Raw genomic sequence first — 19811 nt, forward strand, 5'->3', positions numbered from 1 at the left:
TAGGGATGGTACCCCGGCGTTGTTAAAGGACACGAATTGACGTATCCCCTACCATTTGCTTACACAACATTTTTTAACAAAAGAAAGAACAACTTTTTTCCACCTACCGCGCCGCGCGAGCACATCTTTTTGTGAATATTTTGCTTTGTCAGCATAGAGGCGCGTCTTCATCCTATATCATTAAAAAGAATATTTGCTGACCTGTTTTACTGTAGAACGCATTTAAACAGCTCCAGTTAATTAATTGATTTTGAATGTTTCTCTTCCTTATTTTTCAGCATTCACACAGGATGAAATATTCGACAGTGTTAATGAAGGTTTGTTATACAGCTGGCGCTCTCTAATTCGACGTTCTACTATTCGATAGGCTCCCTTATTCGATGAAATTTGAAGTCCCCGTCAACAAGAAACTCTCATAAACGACGCTCCCTTATCTGATAAGCTTCCTTATTCAATGAAAATCTAATTGCCCTTGAACATCAAATTAGAGAGCGTCCTACAGTTGACGCTCTCTAATTCGATCTTCAAGGGGAATTGGATTTTCATTTTCGCTGTGTAAAAAGGTAGAAAGATACTGCCATATTTGCTAAAAACATTAATTCTTTCAACCACTCGATGGTTTGGAAAACTAGCACAACCCTACATTTTTTACACCCTAACACTCTTAAGACTCAAAAGTGACACGCCTTACGTCAAAGAGCGACTCTAATTTGTTTTACCATCATAATGGTTGTCACTTTCAATTTTGAAGTTTCTGGTCAAAATCATTTTTTTTTTTTTTCATTTTTAAGATATTTGCAACGATTTCAAAATACACTCAAAGTACATCAAGCTCATCAGACCCCGAAGAGATGCTAGCACAATTGAAATTGGCTGGGTATGATTTATATATGTTTGATTGGTTAAAATTAGATTTTAAATGAATTTTTTATTGTATTTCTTTCATCATCGATTTATCTTCGCCAATCTTTATGAAGGGTTGCTTTTCAATAAAAGTTTGTTTAACATACGCAGCTCTTTGCGTAAAAAGATTCGGTCTAGTTTCAACGTAAAAATTTTTGAAATTGAAACGTTGAAATTGTTGTGTTGTGCAACACACACAGTGAGTACTTGATATATCATCATCAAAATCTACAAAATGAAAGACTATGCCATCAGTTTCATTGCATTACTTTTCTTTTATCTATTTCAGCAAAGAATCATTAGTTGACACCATTATTAATATCATGCTAAAAGAAGGTATTTTTCTTTATTTTTACATTCGTTATTCTGATGCTTAAACATCAGGTACAGTAGGTTTTTGTGGATGGTTCCCCCGTTAGGGAGACACTTAAACCAAAAATCTTGCTGGGTATTGGCTAGACAGAGTCTACTTCTGACTGAATTTTATTTTTTGATAATTTTTGGTGATGTTGAGTACGTCCAGTGAAGTAGACTAGGAGAATATGACAACAACGTTTTACAACAAAAAAACTATTTGGATTTGAAAATATAATTGAGAATGGAACGAATAAAAGATTTGAAATAAAAAAATTGTTTCATCCCATTTTTTACTTCGCACAAACAACAAAAATCTTTAAATTTAATCTTTAAAATATTGACCTGCCATATACTACCGGGCCACTTATTTGCGCCATCCAGTCTATAAAATAACTTAAAGTGTATCTTGGCCTAGGTATTGGCGATTGGGATTTTCGGGTTTCCATCCTCCTAAGTGGAAAGGGTTATAAATCAACAAATAGTCACAAAAGCCTTTAATTTTAATCTTGAATTAAGACTCGGCATATTCAGCGATAACCTTTTAGACGCATGCGCATGCGCCGAGATTTGTTTAACTTGGTATTTGGATATTTATTAATTTCCAAATACCTTTTCTCAAAAATGTTCTTGCTATCAAAAGTTATGCATTAAATATGACATTCCAAAAAAAGTGCATTGTTTCATCATAGTTCCTCTGAATGATTATTTTCGACAGTCTGATTAGTAATAATATCTCTTGGTAAATTCCATTCGTAATTCAAAGGTTATCTCAAAAAAATTTATTGGTTCATACGAGTATTTACATATATGGGATATATACAAAAGTTAAAATTTGTCGTCTCAAATTCACTGACTCTCAAACAATCGGAAATTCCAAAAAACGGGCCATCAAAACTAGCAATGACAGTTGAGAATTTTTTATGTACCGATATGCATAACCGTTTTGAAAAAAAATTTGATTCCTTGAAAAGGTAATCACCATTTTAGCATGAATTATTTATAATAGGCATTGCTTATTTCTTGGAATGCCGATATTCAAACTCGAAAAATCCCCCTTAAATGGGTTCGTCCTGCGTAATTTTTTCCAGCCCGGGAAGCTTTCAATTAAAGAAATTTAAATCTAGTGAGGCTATAGATTTAAAGTTATTTATGCTTTTCATGGTTAAAGACATGGGCGATTTTGGAAAATAATAAACAAATCCTTCTTGAGGGCTTGAAAGTTTCAAAAAAAGACCCTTAATAATAGAAACCTCCCCTCGCTTTAAATTTTTGTAAAAAATACTCCCTTATTTAAAGGGGTTTTTTGTCACCCCTTAACTTCAACTGTTTTATTTATCAATTAAATTAAAGAATAATTAAATTAAATCACTGAATCGCAAGTAGGAACTGGCAATACTTTGACAGTCGTGTTCATGGTTATTGAATTCTCGTTACCATACTCCCTTCTACAGAACATCTTCGCAATACTTCTTCTCACGCTGCTTAACCTCATGCAATACAATATAGGATTTGTCAAACAATTTGTCAAACCACAATGTTCAGCCCATGTATCGTAATACGTGTTAAATGATGGAGTAATAGGAACTACCATACTATAAAAAGATGTTATAGAGAATGGCAGATAACACAATCCGAACGTAATAAGGACCAATGTTGTCAAACGTAATGTCTTTTGTGTTATCCTATTACACGTTAAGGTCGCATTACATTTTGAGCGTTCTCGGATGTTACGACTCTCCTTACAAATGAAGTAATGTAGAATTAATATAATGATGTAAGAGATGAAGGCAAAACCACTTGACACCAGCCGGAACGAGTTCCACCAACTTGGTAATAAATAGATAGTGGTTATGGTGGAGACACCCCAGAATGGATTGAACGCTAGAAGTGTAGGGAACGCGTACTTCTGATTGAAAAGTGAGCTGTATAAAAAAGGTTTGATGATGGCCAAATAAAGTTGAAAGTTAATCATTGAGATTGTTGTTATTGACATCATTATAAAAGCGCATGCCAACATCATTAGAATGTTGCCAATATGGCAGCAAAAGTGTCCAACAGATAGCGATAAATTGTAATGAATGTATAAGGGGAGTGCAGTTAAGGCGGATCCGAAATCAACCGCTGTAAGTGTTAACAAATATTTGTTTAGTAATTGTCTCCTCATTCTACGCTGTTTGAATATGGATATGAAGACGAGCAAATTCAAAATGGCTGCCACGATACAGACGGGTAACATTGCCAACGAACGAATCTTGAATAACAATTTTGTTGTGTCGTTAAATACGAAAGGTGTGAAGTATTCGGCATCACATGTCAATGTTTCTGATCTATTTTGAGTGATCGCGCAGTTTTGAGATTCCATTTTCTCAATACCCTTCAAAAGTTTTTCTACCTAAAGAAAGACAAATTGTTAGTTAGTTATTACATTACAAGATTTTTAGTCCTTTGTATACTAGATGGAAAGAACAATTTAGTTACCCCTCAAAATACAAGCAATACAAATAAAGAATGATTTTACCAAAACGAATAAAATTCGATCAATCATAAAACCAGATAAAACACTTCTTTCTTTTTTTTTCTTACAATATTTTGTCTCCTATATGGCAAAAATCATGATTGAAGGAATTTCATCAATAAAATTGTTTTCACACTAAAATCGATTTTAGAATTTTGTTTGGTCTCCCCCATAAAAATGTTATATCACTCCAGTTTTCAAATTATCTTCTTCCCAGTTTGCCTCGTGTTCTATAATGAAAGATAGGTAGATCGAAAAAAAGAGGACCCATACCAGGATCAAATATATCCGTATTTCATCTTAATATCACACCCTTTGACTTTTCATCTGTCTAAATAATAACAGATAAATGCTAAAATACTGAGCAAAGATTGTTATCATTTGAACAGCGACGACTGAATTTCTTAATCGAAAAGTTGTTTCAAGAGAAAAGATACGAAGGATCAGTGACAGCATTTATATACTGTACATATACGCCCTAATTTGCTTAACAGGTTCTTGCTCCAATAGTTAGAAACTCCATCTTCCCTTTCTGGTTTACTATCGACAGAAAGAAAATGTGAAGAAAATTATAAAGAAATCTTCTATTTATTTAGTTATAACAAATAAGATATCAGACACCATCTTTTACAAGTCTGTAGTACTTTTGGGACGAGTTTGAGTTTTTTCAAGCTTATGTTTGATTTGGTTGGTCGTTAACCAGCAATAAAACAATTTTGTTACTTTTTCTGAAGAACGCGTCTTTTTTATTACTTCAACTGACCAATTATTAAAGAATATTATAAAAACTCTATCTCATCTGATAATTATTTTTTCAAAAATAAGACATCTGTTGTAGTTTCTGTCATAGTGTTTCCATGGAACCTGGTGCCCCCTGGTGTTATTGTTTTACTTTGAATATTATTTTATATTTTTTCATCACTTTCAAAGGAGAAAATGCTTAATTAGAAAAAAATTACTGCCACAACCACCCCTGTACCAGCTTCAACTAATAGTTCAAAAACAAATTTTCTTTTCCCTGGGAATATGATTTTCCAGCAGCAACCTTTGAATTCCCTTACGTTTGCATTGACCAAGCAGAGACCGGTGGTCACAGACCAGACTAAAGGATCTTTCTATGATATTAAGCAGATATCTTTAAAACAAGCCTTGTAATGATTTTGGACCGGTTGAAATGCGTTTGTTGTTATTTTTATCCCAGCTCTAATATTCCTTAATATTCATTTGGATCATCTACACTACGTTTTTTTTTATTAGAACACCTAAAATTTGGCTGAGCTTGGATGTGCTTATTTTTTAGCAATTTTCAGCCTAAAATGTTCTTAAATGCGTTCTTAATTTTTAGACAAAATAAAGAGCACTTAAAATTGGTAAAATTTGGACAATATTTAGACAATATCTAGTCCTTAAAGCGTGAGGAACAGTACAGTGCTCACGCGATAAAAATGACTGACACAAACGAGTTCGTCTTTCCAACGAAATTCATCAATGGAAGATCTGTTTCTGATGTTTCTGATCTGTTTCAAAATGTTGACAAAAAGCTCATGAGAGAGTGGTGAAGGTTCTTTGATAGAGAAGGGGCTATTGGAAATGGAAAAAGGGTTCTTTCCTAATTTGTTAATGGGAGCAGAAATTATATTTTTCATTATTTTTCTAATTTTCACCATGGTCTCGTATTAGACAGTTACGTTTCATACATTTTGAGTTTTGCTTCACTGCATGAATAGATTATTATTTCTCGATTGCCCTTTTGTGTTTGTCGTTAAAAGGGGGATAGGCAGGTGTTTTGATGGCGAGGAGTTTTAATGGCGAGGAGTTGGCGGCCGTCAACTTTAAGCTCTAAGGAACGAATCAGGAGCCATGGCGACCGTAGTGCAGTGGTAGAGCATCTGGCTACGGTTCGCAAGGTTGTGGTTTCAACCCCCAGCCGGGTCATATCAAAGATTCTCAAAATGGTACTTGATGCCTCTCTGCTTGATGCTCAGCAATTAAGAGAAGGATCAAGGATAAGTGGAGAAATCCAGGAAGAAAGAGTGGCATCCTCCCCTACCTCCGGGTAGATAGCTATTGAAAGAGGAGCCTTCGGGTCGCCCCCGACTGCTTTCGCCAACAGGAATCACGGTCGCCCATTTCCAGATCAACTGCGCCTGCGGGAAACCCTGAAAAACCGAGGTTGAAAACGAATATCTAAAAGGGAAAAATAAAACCCATAGACATAAGCTGTATTTCACTTATTTTTCACATCTTGTAGGTTTCACTGCAGATGACTTGGACAAGCTACCCATAGGCTATCAAATTCCAATCAAAGAGATCTTTCATCACACTAGAAGCACGAATCAAATTGCAATGTCGCTAGAAACTGCCATGTTCCTTGGTAAAAAAAAGTCTTTGGTTTAGGTTCATATTTTTCAAACGGGTTGGGTGACCTAGCATTGTCCGGGAGTGTTTTTTTCTTAAGTCGAGAAGTGACAATTTTATTTCGTTTGGGGTCTTCTCGTTGAAGAAAAACATTTTTTACACCAGGTGACTTTCCCTCTAATTCGATCTTCGAGGGACCAAAAATTTTCTTCGAATTGTAGAGAGTACTTTATACTATTTTTCAGCTGAGGGGACCTAGTATATTTTGTTCTAATATTTTTCTAATATATCAACTACCCTCTCCTTTTCAGGTCGGGAAGATATTGTGTCTTTGAAACAATTGGAATTGAAGGAGAACACCAACTTGTCTTCCAAACTAAAACCGTCTCACGTAAGTAATTTTTTGCAATGATGCTCCAAAACAGCAAAAAGATAACTATCCCAGAGATGATTAGGTACCCAACGCAGACATACTGAAGATAATGAAACGAATATGCTGCTGTTAGAAAACCTAAAACAGCTCCTATTCTTGATGCTGATAGGCGGACACTTTCGCCGAACGCTTGAACACTAGATGGTACTAAACAACCATGGTGTTAATCAAGAAGATCTCTTCCATAAGAATGGACACAGAGAAACAAAAAGTATACAATGGCCACAACACTATACTCACAGCATTATTCGGTCGTAACAGCTTGAAGATTATATACACCGCCTGTACATGCCTCTTTAGTATGTACTCTAGTGACATCTTTTAAAAATTCTGCCGCTTGGAGGAAGGGACACTTGCCATCACAATTGGCCATTTCACAGTCGAAATGGATCATAGGTAATCAGGGCTGATTGCGCCTCCATTACGGCTTTCTGTTGGCTAGACGCAATAATTTTCAAAATCGTTCAAAACTTTGGATCAATAGCAAATTGTCATTAGCGCGCAGTGGTCCTGATTACCCATTACGCTTTGCGACTGTGAAATGGTTTATACTAGTACTCTGCTAATTCTCCGCTGAATTATTGGTTGAGTCCGAGTCGAGAGAAGAACTCTCTTATGGAGTCTGCGAGTTTTTTATATCTTCCGGCTCAAGAAACAGGATTTTGCCGGTATGATTTCAAAAATTTGAATGCAACTAGTCTAGAAATTAGTCAAATTAATAGAATAAGACCCCTGGTGAAGTCGAGGAGTAAAATAACGAAAATCGATCTCGTATCGTTTTTGCAGAAATCAATCAAGATTTTAAATCAAGAAAAAAAATAGATTTGAATGATTTTAACCCTTCGTTATTGCAAGAATAGGAAAATTCGATATATTCATACCAATTTCATTATTTTCATCTTTTGAACAGGACGAAGATGATAAAGATGGCATGTTAATTGATGAACAGGTAAAGCCTCTCATACTGTCAGCTACTTAATAAGCGCCCCTCACCTAGAATTCTTTTGAAAAATTTCCAATCCCGTCGCCCCCCCCTGCTAATTGAATTTCGGAAAACCTTTTGAAATAGTTTCTTCACTTTCCCCTACTAATAAGGTTTTTAAAATGTTTTCAAGATGTTAGACTTGTCAAGTAATCTCGAGTCTTCCTTTCTAACGTCTTCTTTAGTGTGCTTTATCGACGTTTGCGGATACTTTTTCACTGACAAAAGTTAAGGGAAACACCCTGAAACACCATGCTATAAAGCATAGTTTCCTTGATTCTCTCAAACTAAAGAGACAACGAATCCTTTTAGTTTCAGGGGGTTATAGGTGGGACTGGTTTTGGTGTACTTGATAAGACACCAGAGTATAATATTTAACGCTTGTCTGGAATTACATTAAAATAAAATAAAGAACTTTATTTTTTAAAGATGTTCGAGATACGGTTCAAAGACGACTTGCGAGTACACGAAGTGAAACGTCTCCTAAATTCATCGGTTCCTGTTACTGTTAGCGTGGAACAAAAACCAGACATGAAGTAAGATACCCTAGCATATAATAACCCACCATTTCTTATCATTTTACGATTGGATGAAAGCCTTCTCCTTCTAGATGCTGCCGTGTTATACTGATTTTATTATCTATTTCAAAAGAAGGGGAAATCAAAAGAAAAAATAGGAGAGCATAATGGGCTGTTCTAATTAATATTGATACATTTGGAAATCTTTTGATAAAGTGGATACCCCCTGGAAAATTTGGAAGACAAAAAACATTGAAAAATATATTTATAGCTTGAAGTGAGAGTGGAAGATTAAGAATAACTTTTGGAGGTGTAACAATGGTTTGCGCCGACGGAAGAAATTTCTATTTTGACTATTATAATATGCTTTGAATTAGCCCTATATGACATTGATTTAGCTCAGAAATGAAGCTTTCGAGAGTTTAAATGGTATACCTTTTCATTTACAAAAATAATAATAAGGAAGGCGTTCTGCTGGCGCTCGGTTGCGCGTATTTTTGTTTCAGATGCGATCACTCGATTTTTTACTGTTATTTTCAGTGATCATGCATTTGCCAAAGAAGAAGAATCGAAATTGTTGATACTCAGTAAAAGAACAATGTCGCTTTCAGTTGCAAGGTTTGTTTTTCAATCACTTTACGTATTTAAATGCTACATCTATGTGTATTCAAGCGACCATAGCATGAAGGTAGAGCATCCAGCTACGGTGTGCAAGGTTGTGGGTTCGATCCCCAGCCGGGTCATACCAAAGATCTCTGCTTGATGCTCAGCAACTAATGAGACGGATCAAGGGTAAGTGGAGAAATCCAGGGAAAGGAGTGGCGCCCTCCCCTACCTTCGGGTAGACAGCTATACGAAAATGGAGCATTAGGGTTGCCCGCGACTACGGTCGCAAACTTACTTATTCGCTTCATCTGAGATTCTTGTATCATTTTAATTATTCACTCTTAACAGCTATGATGCAAAAGATTTCGTAATATGCAGTATCTGAGAACCTTTATTGTTGTTTTTTTTTCTCAGCATTTAGATATTGAATAAATTTTACTATTGAGTATTATCTCCGTCTTATTCTGAGTTATATAGTCTCGTTGATAATTAATTTTTTCAACTTCTTTTTCAGAGGGATGTTAACTTTAGGTACAGCAGAACCAAAATCATCGAAAGCAGTCATTATTCCAACTCTTGACCTCAGTGGCAGATCATCTACAAGGTACTTGAATACTTTTTCTGAGCATGGGAGGGGGCATCCTCCAACAGCCCAGATCAAAAATCATAAATTGACCGATGTTACATTGCTCGAATTTTTATTTCAGTCTGTTTTTAACAAAAGCATGAGTCAGAAAAAAAAACAGCATTATATTTATTTTTCTCTCCAAATTTGTTTCATTAGCAATAAAACTGTTCAAATACCACAGTCAGATCTGAACGCGCTTCTATTATGGCCCAACTTCCACAATGGCGTTGCTGCTGGTTTGAAGATTGCTCGAGAAAACTGCAAGGTATCAAGTGGTTACATAACATTTACATCGCCAATGGCTGTGGCAAGTTCAGCGGAAATCTACTTTACTTCAAACCAACAACCTTTAATCTTAGTGGCAAAGTTTTCCAATTCGACGTCGTAAATACAGTGGAATCTCCATAAGTCGAACCTCTATTACTCGAGTTTCCCTTTAAGTCGAACAAGTTTGCTGGCCCCTTCAGATAACAATGCCTTTTAAGTTAGTCTCCATGACTCGAAATTCTGTTAACTTGGATAAACTTTTGTTACCTGTGAGCTTTCGAGTTATAGAGACTCTATTGTATTTCAATCACCGGCCAAAGAACATACCTCCATTATTAATTCTTTACTGGATTGAAGATAAACACAATTGGCATCTTTTAGTGGACTCTAATGTATAAGGTTATTATTTTTCCAGACGAAAAAGGAAAAACCCCTACCTAGGTATATCAGCACTCTTTCACGAAAAATTTTAGCTGCTCTCCTGTTGATTTATAGGAAGTAAATATTTCTTTAAACTTATGGTTTTTTTAGGTTGATTCGACCTGGATTTTACTTAATAAATTGAAATATTCCGAGTTGAATGCGAGTCACTCAGGATTTCTTTTCGCACTCGGATTGATGGGCCATTTGTCGTCACTTCCCAAACTTCACCTCCATGACTATCTTATAAAGGTATCTTTAAGTGTATACTTATATTATTGTTAATTATTAGCAAGCTTAGACAATAAGAGAATGTTTTATACTAAATTTCAGGGCCTTTATAACGAACAAAGAGTTGTATTCCCATTGAAAATTAGCTTACCAGACTTTTCATTTTAAAGTTTAAGCGCTCTTTCGGTTGTTCAGATATCATTCTGTACTAAAAGTTTCAAAGAAATAACACCTTAAAGATTTGTGTTTTTCGAACATCTCGGAACAGATTTATTGAGCATTTTAATATTCAGTTCACACTTAGGTCATTAACTTCATCTATCAACCATTTTAGGGGCATGCGTTGACAACTGTTGCTCTACTCATCGGAACAGCTGCAACGAAGTAAGTCTCTTTATTCGAAATACTTGGCTTAAACTTGATTATGGTAAACATTTCTTTTAGCATAAGGTTTCATTTTTCTGATGACCCAAAAAGATTGTTTTATTGGTCTCATTCAAAGGTCTTTAACCCCCCTAAAATAATGACTTTTGTTTACGTCAGGACAATCTAGCATAAGCATAAAAAATACTTCACATGAACGATACCAAGCAAAGGGACTAATTCACGTACCGAAAAAACCAAAACAATCAAGAAGAAAGCAGGTTAAAAAATCAAAAAAAAATCTAAAATTCCACCCTTGCTTGACATGCATTGATTTGTTTTAGGATTGGTACGAAAAATACGGACGCATATAAACTGCTATGTTTGCATTTGGACTCTCTACTCCCGCCTACAGCATTGGAGCTTAACATCCCACGGATCAGTCAGACGGCTTCCGCTCTATCGCTAGGTCTCCTCTTCTTCGGTACGGGAGATCTTCACTTGGTGAAAATTCTTCTACGTGAGATCGGAAAACCACCTGGTGTAGAGATCGAGTCCTCTAATGATCGTGAAAGTCATGCATTGTCAGCTGGTTTGGCCCTTGGTATGATCATGATAGGTGTAAGTATTCATTTTGTAAGCGTCGAAAACAAAAAACGCTTTCAAAACTAAAGCGAAATACGACTTGCCGTCACCTAAAGTCAATTTGCCTTGAATGCTGTCCTTTTGGCGCGCGCTATGACGCGTGTATATGTTTTCATCTCTTATTTATTTTTCCAATAGCAAGGGACAGACAACATGAAAATCTTGGATTGGGATGTTTTCAACTTGCTGTATAATTACATCAACCGTGGAAAGAAAAATGAACTGGTAATAAGAAAACTTCCATTGAAGTTATAGTCCATATATACGCTCCTATCCAATTTTGCTTGATTTATATGGACTCGATCCAAAGAAGCTAAAAGCTCACAAAATCCAAAGCTCACATTTTTCATACATCGGTATTTTCGGAATCTTGAAATCTTGAAACTGTTAGCAGACTTTTCTTACTTAGTAGGGGGAAATTTGTTCGTTTTTTTGAGGTCGATCGATTTTTTTAGTCAAAGCACTTGTTATACATTTTTGGAAAGCTAAGGGGTAGGGGAATCAAAATAACTTGGGTGCCAATTTTTTTTCGGACACTTTAGAGTGATTTTCGGACAAATACGACGGTCTCGGGCAAAAATCATAGGGTGAAAAATTAATGAAAATTTTAGCTTGAGAATACGGAGACCTGGTGTATATTTTTGGAAAGCTCTCAAAAAATTAAGATAAGTGATATATTGCGAGTATAGGTGATTTCAGTACCTAACTCGAGATATTAATCCTTAAAAATAGTGCTATTCAGTGTTTTTCAGCCAGAAACAGCTGTTTTGTCCAGTTTTTGCGCTTTTGGAAGCTGAATATCTCGAGCTAGGTACTGAAATCACCTATACTCGCAATATATCACTAATCTTAATTTTTTGAGAGCTTTCCAAGAATATACACCAGGTCGAGCGATTTTACAAATTTACGATACTCAAGTATCTAATGACCTTTTTGTAATCTAGATACCTGGTTATAACGATTCATCTCAAAATCAAGGGAGCTTTCAAATATTCGTAAGTCTCTGTTGCAATATGAAATTATATTGGGCTGGACTTCTTGGTTTTCCGTCACCAGACCCTAGATGTTGAAGGTGGGTCGGTCGGGTTGGAAAATTTTTTTATTTTGGTCATTCATGGAATTTTTGTCTATATTTTGTAATTTTTGAAGAAAAAAAATTCTTTTCGTCGAAATAGCAATAAAAGTTTTTAGTTCGGCAAGTTTGTCGGCTGACGGCAAACCAACATGTCCAGCCCAGTCTACTGATGACTAAACTTTGCATTCTGAAGTAAACTAGGAGTTACTTTCATTTTGAAATGTTCTGCCAACGCAATGTCCAACGCATAACCAAAAGAAGATGGATCTGTCATCTCATATTACACAGGGTCACTTAATATCGCCATCCAGGTTATTGAATAAACAGCCATTCATTACCGCGATGCTTAATTAATTCTTTTAGGAGGGAGATACAGTAAATACTGATGTCACTGCTCCGGCTGCTATTATGGCATTGGCTTTATTGTACCTCAAGACAAATAATCTGTAAGCGTTGTTGTGTTATACTCTGCTTCCTCCGATTTTATTTAAGTTCGATTACAGCACGATTACAAGCCAATCCATGAAAAAGGTCTAATGTACCTTATTTTATTGTTCACAGATTTAGCCAATCTTTGCATAGAATTAGGTCGACTATAATTTCGGTAGAAAAAATTGTGAGTGTAATACCCGCTTCACCCATTACAAACTTTAATTGGTTATAAATACGCCACAGGTTGATAATAAATAATTACTTCTACTTTCTACACTGTAATTCTATGTATTTTTTTAGCATGGTAGCCAACTCTGTTAAGGTGATTGTATCGGAAGCTACAATGGATTCATTGAAACCGGACCACGTGCTTTATAGGGTAAGAGTGAAGTCTTTTGCTTTTTTCAAAAATTATGTCTTCCCCACATTTGAGGTCCATCCGACAGTCGGCTTCTGTTTTAGGCTAGTCTAAAGCTATGACTAACTTCTGTTATGCGCTTATCAAACCCCTCTCCAATCAAGAGTGCTATAGCTGAATCGAGATTAGTTTTACGATTTCAATGAACACTCCCAGGGAGTTTTGTTTGTCTGGCGGATATAGGACCTAACCACGGCTCCTGAATTGAAGAAAGACACTAAGCGCATTTCAAATAACAGATGCCCTATCCCCAATAACCTTTTGAAAAAAAAAACTTGCTGTTGTCTTTTCAACCAAGAAGAGCTCAATAGAAGCTGCAAAAGAACCATTACTTCTTTTGATATTTATTTTACTTTATTGTAGATGCTATCGTTCAACTTGATCATGTGGGATACACTCGTACCCACCTTAGATTGGATGGAAGAAATTGTACCAGGGGTGAGATATTACGTATCCATTTTGTGAGTTTGCGTACTACAAACTCTAAAGACTACCTGGGGACAATTACTATCCTCTCCTTACTAATGCGTTCAAGCTGCGTAGACTCGATTGTAACTACAGTCAACCCTCTCTAAATCGAATCCCAACTATTCGAATTTTTCTGTAATTCGAACTAAAACATCGGTCCCCTCATCTAGAAAATTGCATAAAATACTCTCCGTAATCCGAATTTCTCTATAATTCGAAGAAGGTTTCCAGTCAACTGTACGTACTCTTTTCTTGAGTTTCATTTGATGTTTGTAGCTCGAACGATCAATGGTTCTTGTTTGGATTTAGAGTTGTGGAGAATATAAATGGATTATATAGTTGCGTTCCAGTTTTTTTTCACGACTTCTGCTCGATTTGTGTGTAATTTCTGTGTTAATTAATCATCACTGTTTACAATAATCGTTTCTTTATTCATTCCTAGTACGCTGAATTACTGGAATCTTTGCAAAGTAAATCATTTCTAATGATTGGCTGGACACAAGAGTTGTAAGTCTGTCCTCCGAAATAAAAGATTTTTGAACAAATTTGGGCCAAAAAGTGCCTCCTAAAAAGTGTTTTTTTTTGACTTTGTGAAAATGCTTCATTTCTCTCGATTGAAGTGGTATTTTTTCTGATTTTTTGCACACTGCTGTAAAATGTATTGTTTAAAATCTAGAGCCTGATTTTCCAAAGACACTCTTTTTGGCAAAGTCTCAAAATCCTTTCTAGCTTCTAACCCATCAAATGCGGCTGCATCCCACGAAAGAGGCTACGGATACTAACGATTGCCCCCCTACCATATAATGGCGAAAATTATACAACTTAAATAAAGAAACATATAAAGACCAAAACTGAATTACTTCATAGGTATTACAGAATTTGCGCAATCAGTGGATCCTTCTTGGCACTGTCTCTGAAGTTCGCAGCCAGTTGTAATGCTCATGCATTTAACATGATGGTAAGATATAGAAACTATAACTAAACCTTTTTCATCACTCTAGAGATTTACAGCCCCCTCTTTCCGTTTTTGGAAAGGTGTCACAAAGGGTTCGATCTTTGAAAAAACTACCCTTGTCAATTTATAATGACCAACCTTTGTGACGAAACAATTTCATGAACTACATGTTTTTTATAAGCATACAAATATTCAAAAGCAGACGCGGAAATGCTTAGATTGAGGGCTTAACAAGGCTTATAAGGATGCTTATATCTCAAGCAAAATTTTAGGAAAATTCCGAAAAAAATCCGTAAATTCGTCCGGCCAATAACAGCCAAAATCAGAAAAAACATTTTTCGTAGCCTCAGGTAATGCTTACGGCTGTAAATATTACTTCAAAATATTGCTATTTTTCCCTGATTGCCAATTATTTTGCATTCGATTGACAAAAATTTGGCAAATCTTTTGACATTGAAGTTGTGGATTTGGCAAAGTTGGTAAGTATGGCAAATTTTGAAGTCAATCAAATTGGCTGTTAGTATATGCTTAACATGTATATCAATATCATTTGTTTGTTTAGTCTGCAGGTGATTTCCTGTGGGGTCGAAATGGTTAGTGATCAGATCCATGCAACAACATTTGTTTCATAGATTAATTGTAGGGCCTATAGCAGTGAATAATATTTTAACTACTTTGTTATTATTTTACCTTTGGCAGTTTACCGAGCATCTCTTTGTTAATGGTTTGTTGATTATTTTTTTTCATTACCAGTTACCTTGGTTGAAGATAATTCGAAAGTTGCGCGAATCATCTTATTCAGAAGAAGTAAGTACACTCTTTGTACATTAATTAAGGATCAAATTTAGTAAAATTAGGGTATTTAAACCTGAGATACCTCAGCTTTAACCTAGAAATAAGAATAAGATGAAAAAAGTTACAGGCAAACATTTAGTGGTTTTTATTTTTTTATAAAAGAGTTTACTGGTATAATAAGTAACGTATACTTAAATTTTATTGCAATTTTGACCAATACAGTAGACTCTCGCTTATTCGAACTTCTATTATTCAAATCTTTCTATAATGCGAACTAATTCCGAATTCTCGTCGAGGTTGAACCTTCTTAAAAATACTTTCTTTAATTTGAATCTCTCTGTAATTCAAACAAAATAAGATTCCCCGTTCGAATTCGAATTTATAGTGAGACTCAACTGTGTTACTTTTTCTCAACTTCAGTTGCTTACTGAGAATCTCAGAATGTCCGTGTATGTGACTGGTGACTCCAAAGTGGTCTGATTTGGGTGAAAATCTCGATACTTTGCTTTGGTAAATCCCTGGGGGGGTTTGAAATTGTCCTTTATTTTGCGCCAGAGAGACGTGTTTGGATGATAGACTGCAGCTAGTTTCTTTTTCCTTGTTTAAGTACTTAAATTTTCTTTTTTTAGGTTGGTGGAAAAGTCATACTTGAGCAATGCTTAAATACAGTTTTAGTATCTTTGTCGATCGTAAGGAAATTTGATTCTATTTAAATTTACAGCTGTACAAGTTCAAATAAATTTGGAGTGCTAGATGCCCAAGAATTAAGAACTTAACACGTTCGCTGCCGAACTTTTTTCAGAAATCGAAATTTCGACCTTTTGAAATTTTATAGAAAGTTTGACTTTTTGCTTCAAATGCCTTCCGATCGACGCAGAATTGTATGTAGATTCCGAAAAGGTTATGAAAAGCAAAAAAAAGTTTCTGCATAAAAAGAGTTAGACGTTTTATTTATAAGAACATCCAAAAGTCTTGGGATGTTCTTAACTTTTTGAATTTTAAACCTAAAAATGTTCTTAACATTTTTTTTATTTTTACCGTTTTTTTGAGCATTTTAGTCCATTTTCCTAGCTATGAAACTCGGTGTTCTAGAGTCCGCAAAGCCTTAAAATGTTCTTAAAATGTTCTTAACGGTATTTTGACGCAAACGTATCAATTTATGAAATCTTCCATTCAATTTTTCCTTTCAATAGTTGATGGCAGGTTCGGGTAATATTACTATATTAAAGATGGCGCGTCAGTTACGTAAGCGAACAAACGACGTATCCTATGGCAACCATATGGCTATTCATATGGCGATCGGTTTTCTTTTCCTTGGCGGTGGAAGGTAAGAGTGATGTGAAAATGTTCAAAATTCAAGTTTTTTCTTTGGGTCTCTCTTGTCAATCGTTTCTCCGCTGATAATTAATTTTCTAAACTTTTTCCACCCGAAACATTAATAATCCTCTGCTCTTTCTAAAAATCTTCTTAAGATTTTCTTTTGGTTTCAAAGTACTTCTATAACACCCCCTTCTCACAGACCCACTGGGACCCCTTCCCACTGGAAAAATTGTCCAAAAGATCGGAAAATTATACTCTCAAATTAATTATACTCTAATTTTTGTCCCCACTGAAAATAATCAAATAACCAATCCTCACTTCAAAAAATTATGCTATTTTTCCCATCCCTACTGAATTATCTGACTTAAAGACAAAAGAATTGACATCCCCAGCCATGAAATATTTCGGAATATCAATCCCCATTGAGTTTCAGTCCGCTATTCTTATCCCCCACTGGCTGAAAGAATCCTACCGGGTCTGCGAGAAGGGGATGTTCTGTATAAGCCGTCTCTTTCAGCATTCCCTGCGAACTGAAAATCAAACGTTTCCCTAGCTATACAAGAATATTAAAATCAATTTTTTTGTTTACAGATATACCCTAAAAACAGATGATATTGCGATTGCTTCATTACTATGTGCTGTTTATCCAAAATGGCCAATTAGTTCTAAAGATAACAGGTTTGGTGGCACATTTTTAAGTCCATTCCCTTTAAGTGTGTACTCCTTTTTTGCTACAATATGAAAACCATGTCAGCGTAATTATACTTATTCGCCTGAGAGTGGTTCCCACTTAGTAGAAAGAAGAGTGCACACTTAAAACGAACAGACTTAAGTTTTCAGTAGAACACCCATAATGGTCTTCAATAGCCTTCTTGCAAAACCGTCTACATAGTCTGGTTTTTACAGAACTTTTCCGTACGGAAATCTGTTTTGTTAAGATTTTCACTTAGGTTTCCGTCCCAATTGTAAGCTTTGAAAGAACGAAATTTGTTAAAAAATTTCTATAATTTTGAACTTTCCGTCCAGATTTCACAAAGGTAGTTGCATGCGTTGCAACACTGTTTATATTGGCATTTTCATTATATTTTTTCATTATTCAAGTATTCAACGTCATTCTTGTTGGTGTGTTTCGATACCATGGCTAAAAAGTGACATGTCTTTCTACAGACAGAATAGTGTAACTTACGTAAACGTAATCGGTGTTCAGTTTTCGTCTTAGTTAAGTATAAAAATTCCAAAAAGGCCTTTAGAATCTGGAAAAACTATATGATATATAAATACATGTATCATGTTCCATCTGCTAAGAAAAGGTTTGTTTTGACCACTGTAATAAAAGTTGCTATAAAGGAGTTATTTTTGCTCAACTCTTTCGCTGAAGATTTTGACTACCTCTCTTTGATTTTAGATTCCATCTACAAGCGCTACGTCATTTATACGTGTTAGCCTGTGAACCGCGTCTCTTTGTAACACGGGATGTGGATAACAAGAACATCTGCTACACACCTATTGAAGTTACTTTAAAAGTATGATTTGTCATTGTATTTTTTTCTTCTATATACCCTTCATGTTATCCGACTGGTAGACTCTTACTGTCCGGGTGGAGGTGTTCTTTTTGAGCATTTGATTTGATTCCCGGATCTTTCCAACAGCCCTTTGGTTAAAAAAACATCCCCCTTAACTCCTGCACTCACACCACCTTTTGTTTTTCTGCATAACCTCTCACGAAATTTGATATTAACTTTTATTTAGGAGACTTTGAATTATCCTGAATCGAGAGTGAAGATGTTATCTCCATGTTTCATCCCTGAATCAAAATATATCAAAAAGGTGAGAACTGAACAAACATTCTGACCCAACTGTTGATGATATTTTGTTAATATTTACCCTAACCTTCAATTCCACCTTATCGGTAAGTTTTTTTCCCATTAGGATGTTGTTTACACACTTCTTCTTTTATAAGCATACCGAGGCTCAAGTTTACAATAAATAGGCATGACTCAAAGCTGGGAAAATTCATCGTCTTACCTTACATGATATTTTTATAGATTTGAAAACAAAAAATAAAATGAAAAAACTTTCGTAAGCATATTACCAAGCATAATTTGGGGCCGAAAATGAAATTATGCTAAGCATAATGAGCCTCCGCCCCAATTTCCTGTATGCTTATAAAGCAAAAAAAGTATATTTTTAAATTTAGTTTCGTTAACCCTCTTTAATTTTCATTATTGCAGATAACAACCCTGGGTCCTCGATATTTATCCATCGCTCTGACAGTACCGAAGAAAAACAAGTAAAAATATAATTTGAATCAGTTTTCCGTCATCCTCAATCTTGCGCATGTTACCTTTTACTCAGGTCCAATAGACCAGTATTTTCTATATTCTGCCTAATTCTTGACTATCTACACAGGAAGAAGTTTTGAGATACAATTTGGAGATTTTCATATTGCATTCTTCTATATTGCATCCAAAGAAAATTGTTAATTTACCCTACGCTACTGAATCCCCTGAATGTCTTTTATGGTTGAACTTTACGATTCTATGCTTGATTTCTTTCAGTCAATTATGGCTGGATCAAATACAAAACATATTTGTCAAAAAGAAAGCAGGATATCTATCTTACGCTGAGGATCCGAAGGTGAAATACATTTCTGATATTTAGTCCTTGAGGGGGACTTATTATCCTTTTATTTTGAATTTTTTTTATGTTACTGGACTGTATCAAAATTCAAATGTAGCGTAGTGCACATTTGATATCTTAAAGTCATTGTTCTTCCTGAGGGTGGGTATTAATTCTTGATATTCATGACGTAATCTTTTATACGGAAACACCCGAAAAACACCGGGCAATTGTCAGTAGTTTTGAATTTAAACAATAAAACTGGTGGCAAACGCCCGGTGTTTTTCGTGTGTTTCCGTATAAAAGATTACGTCATAAATTCAAAGAATTACGAGCAAGCATAACAGTACCTTTTTCACACCTCAAGTCTCTAAAGGTTACAAAAAGTTTGAAGTCACCAAAAGATTACCCCTCACAAAGGGTCACTTCGCAAACACTCCCTAAACCCGAGATTGTACTGTATATCAGGCATGCTTGCAGAGATGTTATCTCCCTCTATTTTT

At 35.4% G+C, this 19811-nt stretch overlaps 1 protein-coding gene across 1 annotated transcript in view; it reads left to right on the forward strand.

Moving 5' to 3' along the window:
• Positions 1-19811, forward strand: part of LOC136818402 (anaphase-promoting complex subunit 1-like) — a 60133-nt gene that overhangs the window by 14397 nt on the left and 25925 nt on the right. The window contains exons 4-31 of the mRNA XM_067074741.1: positions 279-317; positions 792-877; positions 1193-1239; positions 6027-6149; positions 6445-6524; positions 7477-7515; positions 7978-8084; positions 8607-8684; positions 9187-9276; positions 9457-9565; positions 10099-10239; positions 10553-10602; positions 10926-11202; positions 11365-11451; positions 12171-12221; positions 12665-12747; positions 13034-13112; positions 13515-13589; positions 14062-14126; positions 14487-14577; positions 15328-15381; positions 15999-16058; positions 16563-16696; positions 17281-17367; positions 18095-18212; positions 18439-18516; positions 18921-18979; positions 19248-19326. Coding sequence (XP_066930842.1) covers positions 279-317; positions 792-877; positions 1193-1239; positions 6027-6149; positions 6445-6524; positions 7477-7515; positions 7978-8084; positions 8607-8684; positions 9187-9276; positions 9457-9565; positions 10099-10239; positions 10553-10602; positions 10926-11202; positions 11365-11451; positions 12171-12221; positions 12665-12747; positions 13034-13112; positions 13515-13589; positions 14062-14126; positions 14487-14577; positions 15328-15381; positions 15999-16058; positions 16563-16696; positions 17281-17367; positions 18095-18212; positions 18439-18516; positions 18921-18979; positions 19248-19326 — 2466 coding nt within the window. The remainder of the gene's footprint in view (positions 1-278; positions 318-791; positions 878-1192; positions 1240-6026; positions 6150-6444; positions 6525-7476; positions 7516-7977; positions 8085-8606; positions 8685-9186; positions 9277-9456; positions 9566-10098; positions 10240-10552; positions 10603-10925; positions 11203-11364; positions 11452-12170; positions 12222-12664; positions 12748-13033; positions 13113-13514; positions 13590-14061; positions 14127-14486; positions 14578-15327; positions 15382-15998; positions 16059-16562; positions 16697-17280; positions 17368-18094; positions 18213-18438; positions 18517-18920; positions 18980-19247; positions 19327-19811) is intronic.

This window comes from Clytia hemisphaerica, unplaced genomic scaffold, assembly GCF_902728285.1.
Source record: "Clytia hemisphaerica strain Z4C2 unplaced genomic scaffold, Clytia hemisphaerica genome assembly, whole genome shotgun sequence".
NCBI classification, from domain to species: Eukaryota; Metazoa; Cnidaria; class Hydrozoa; order Leptothecata; family Clytiidae; genus Clytia; species Clytia hemisphaerica.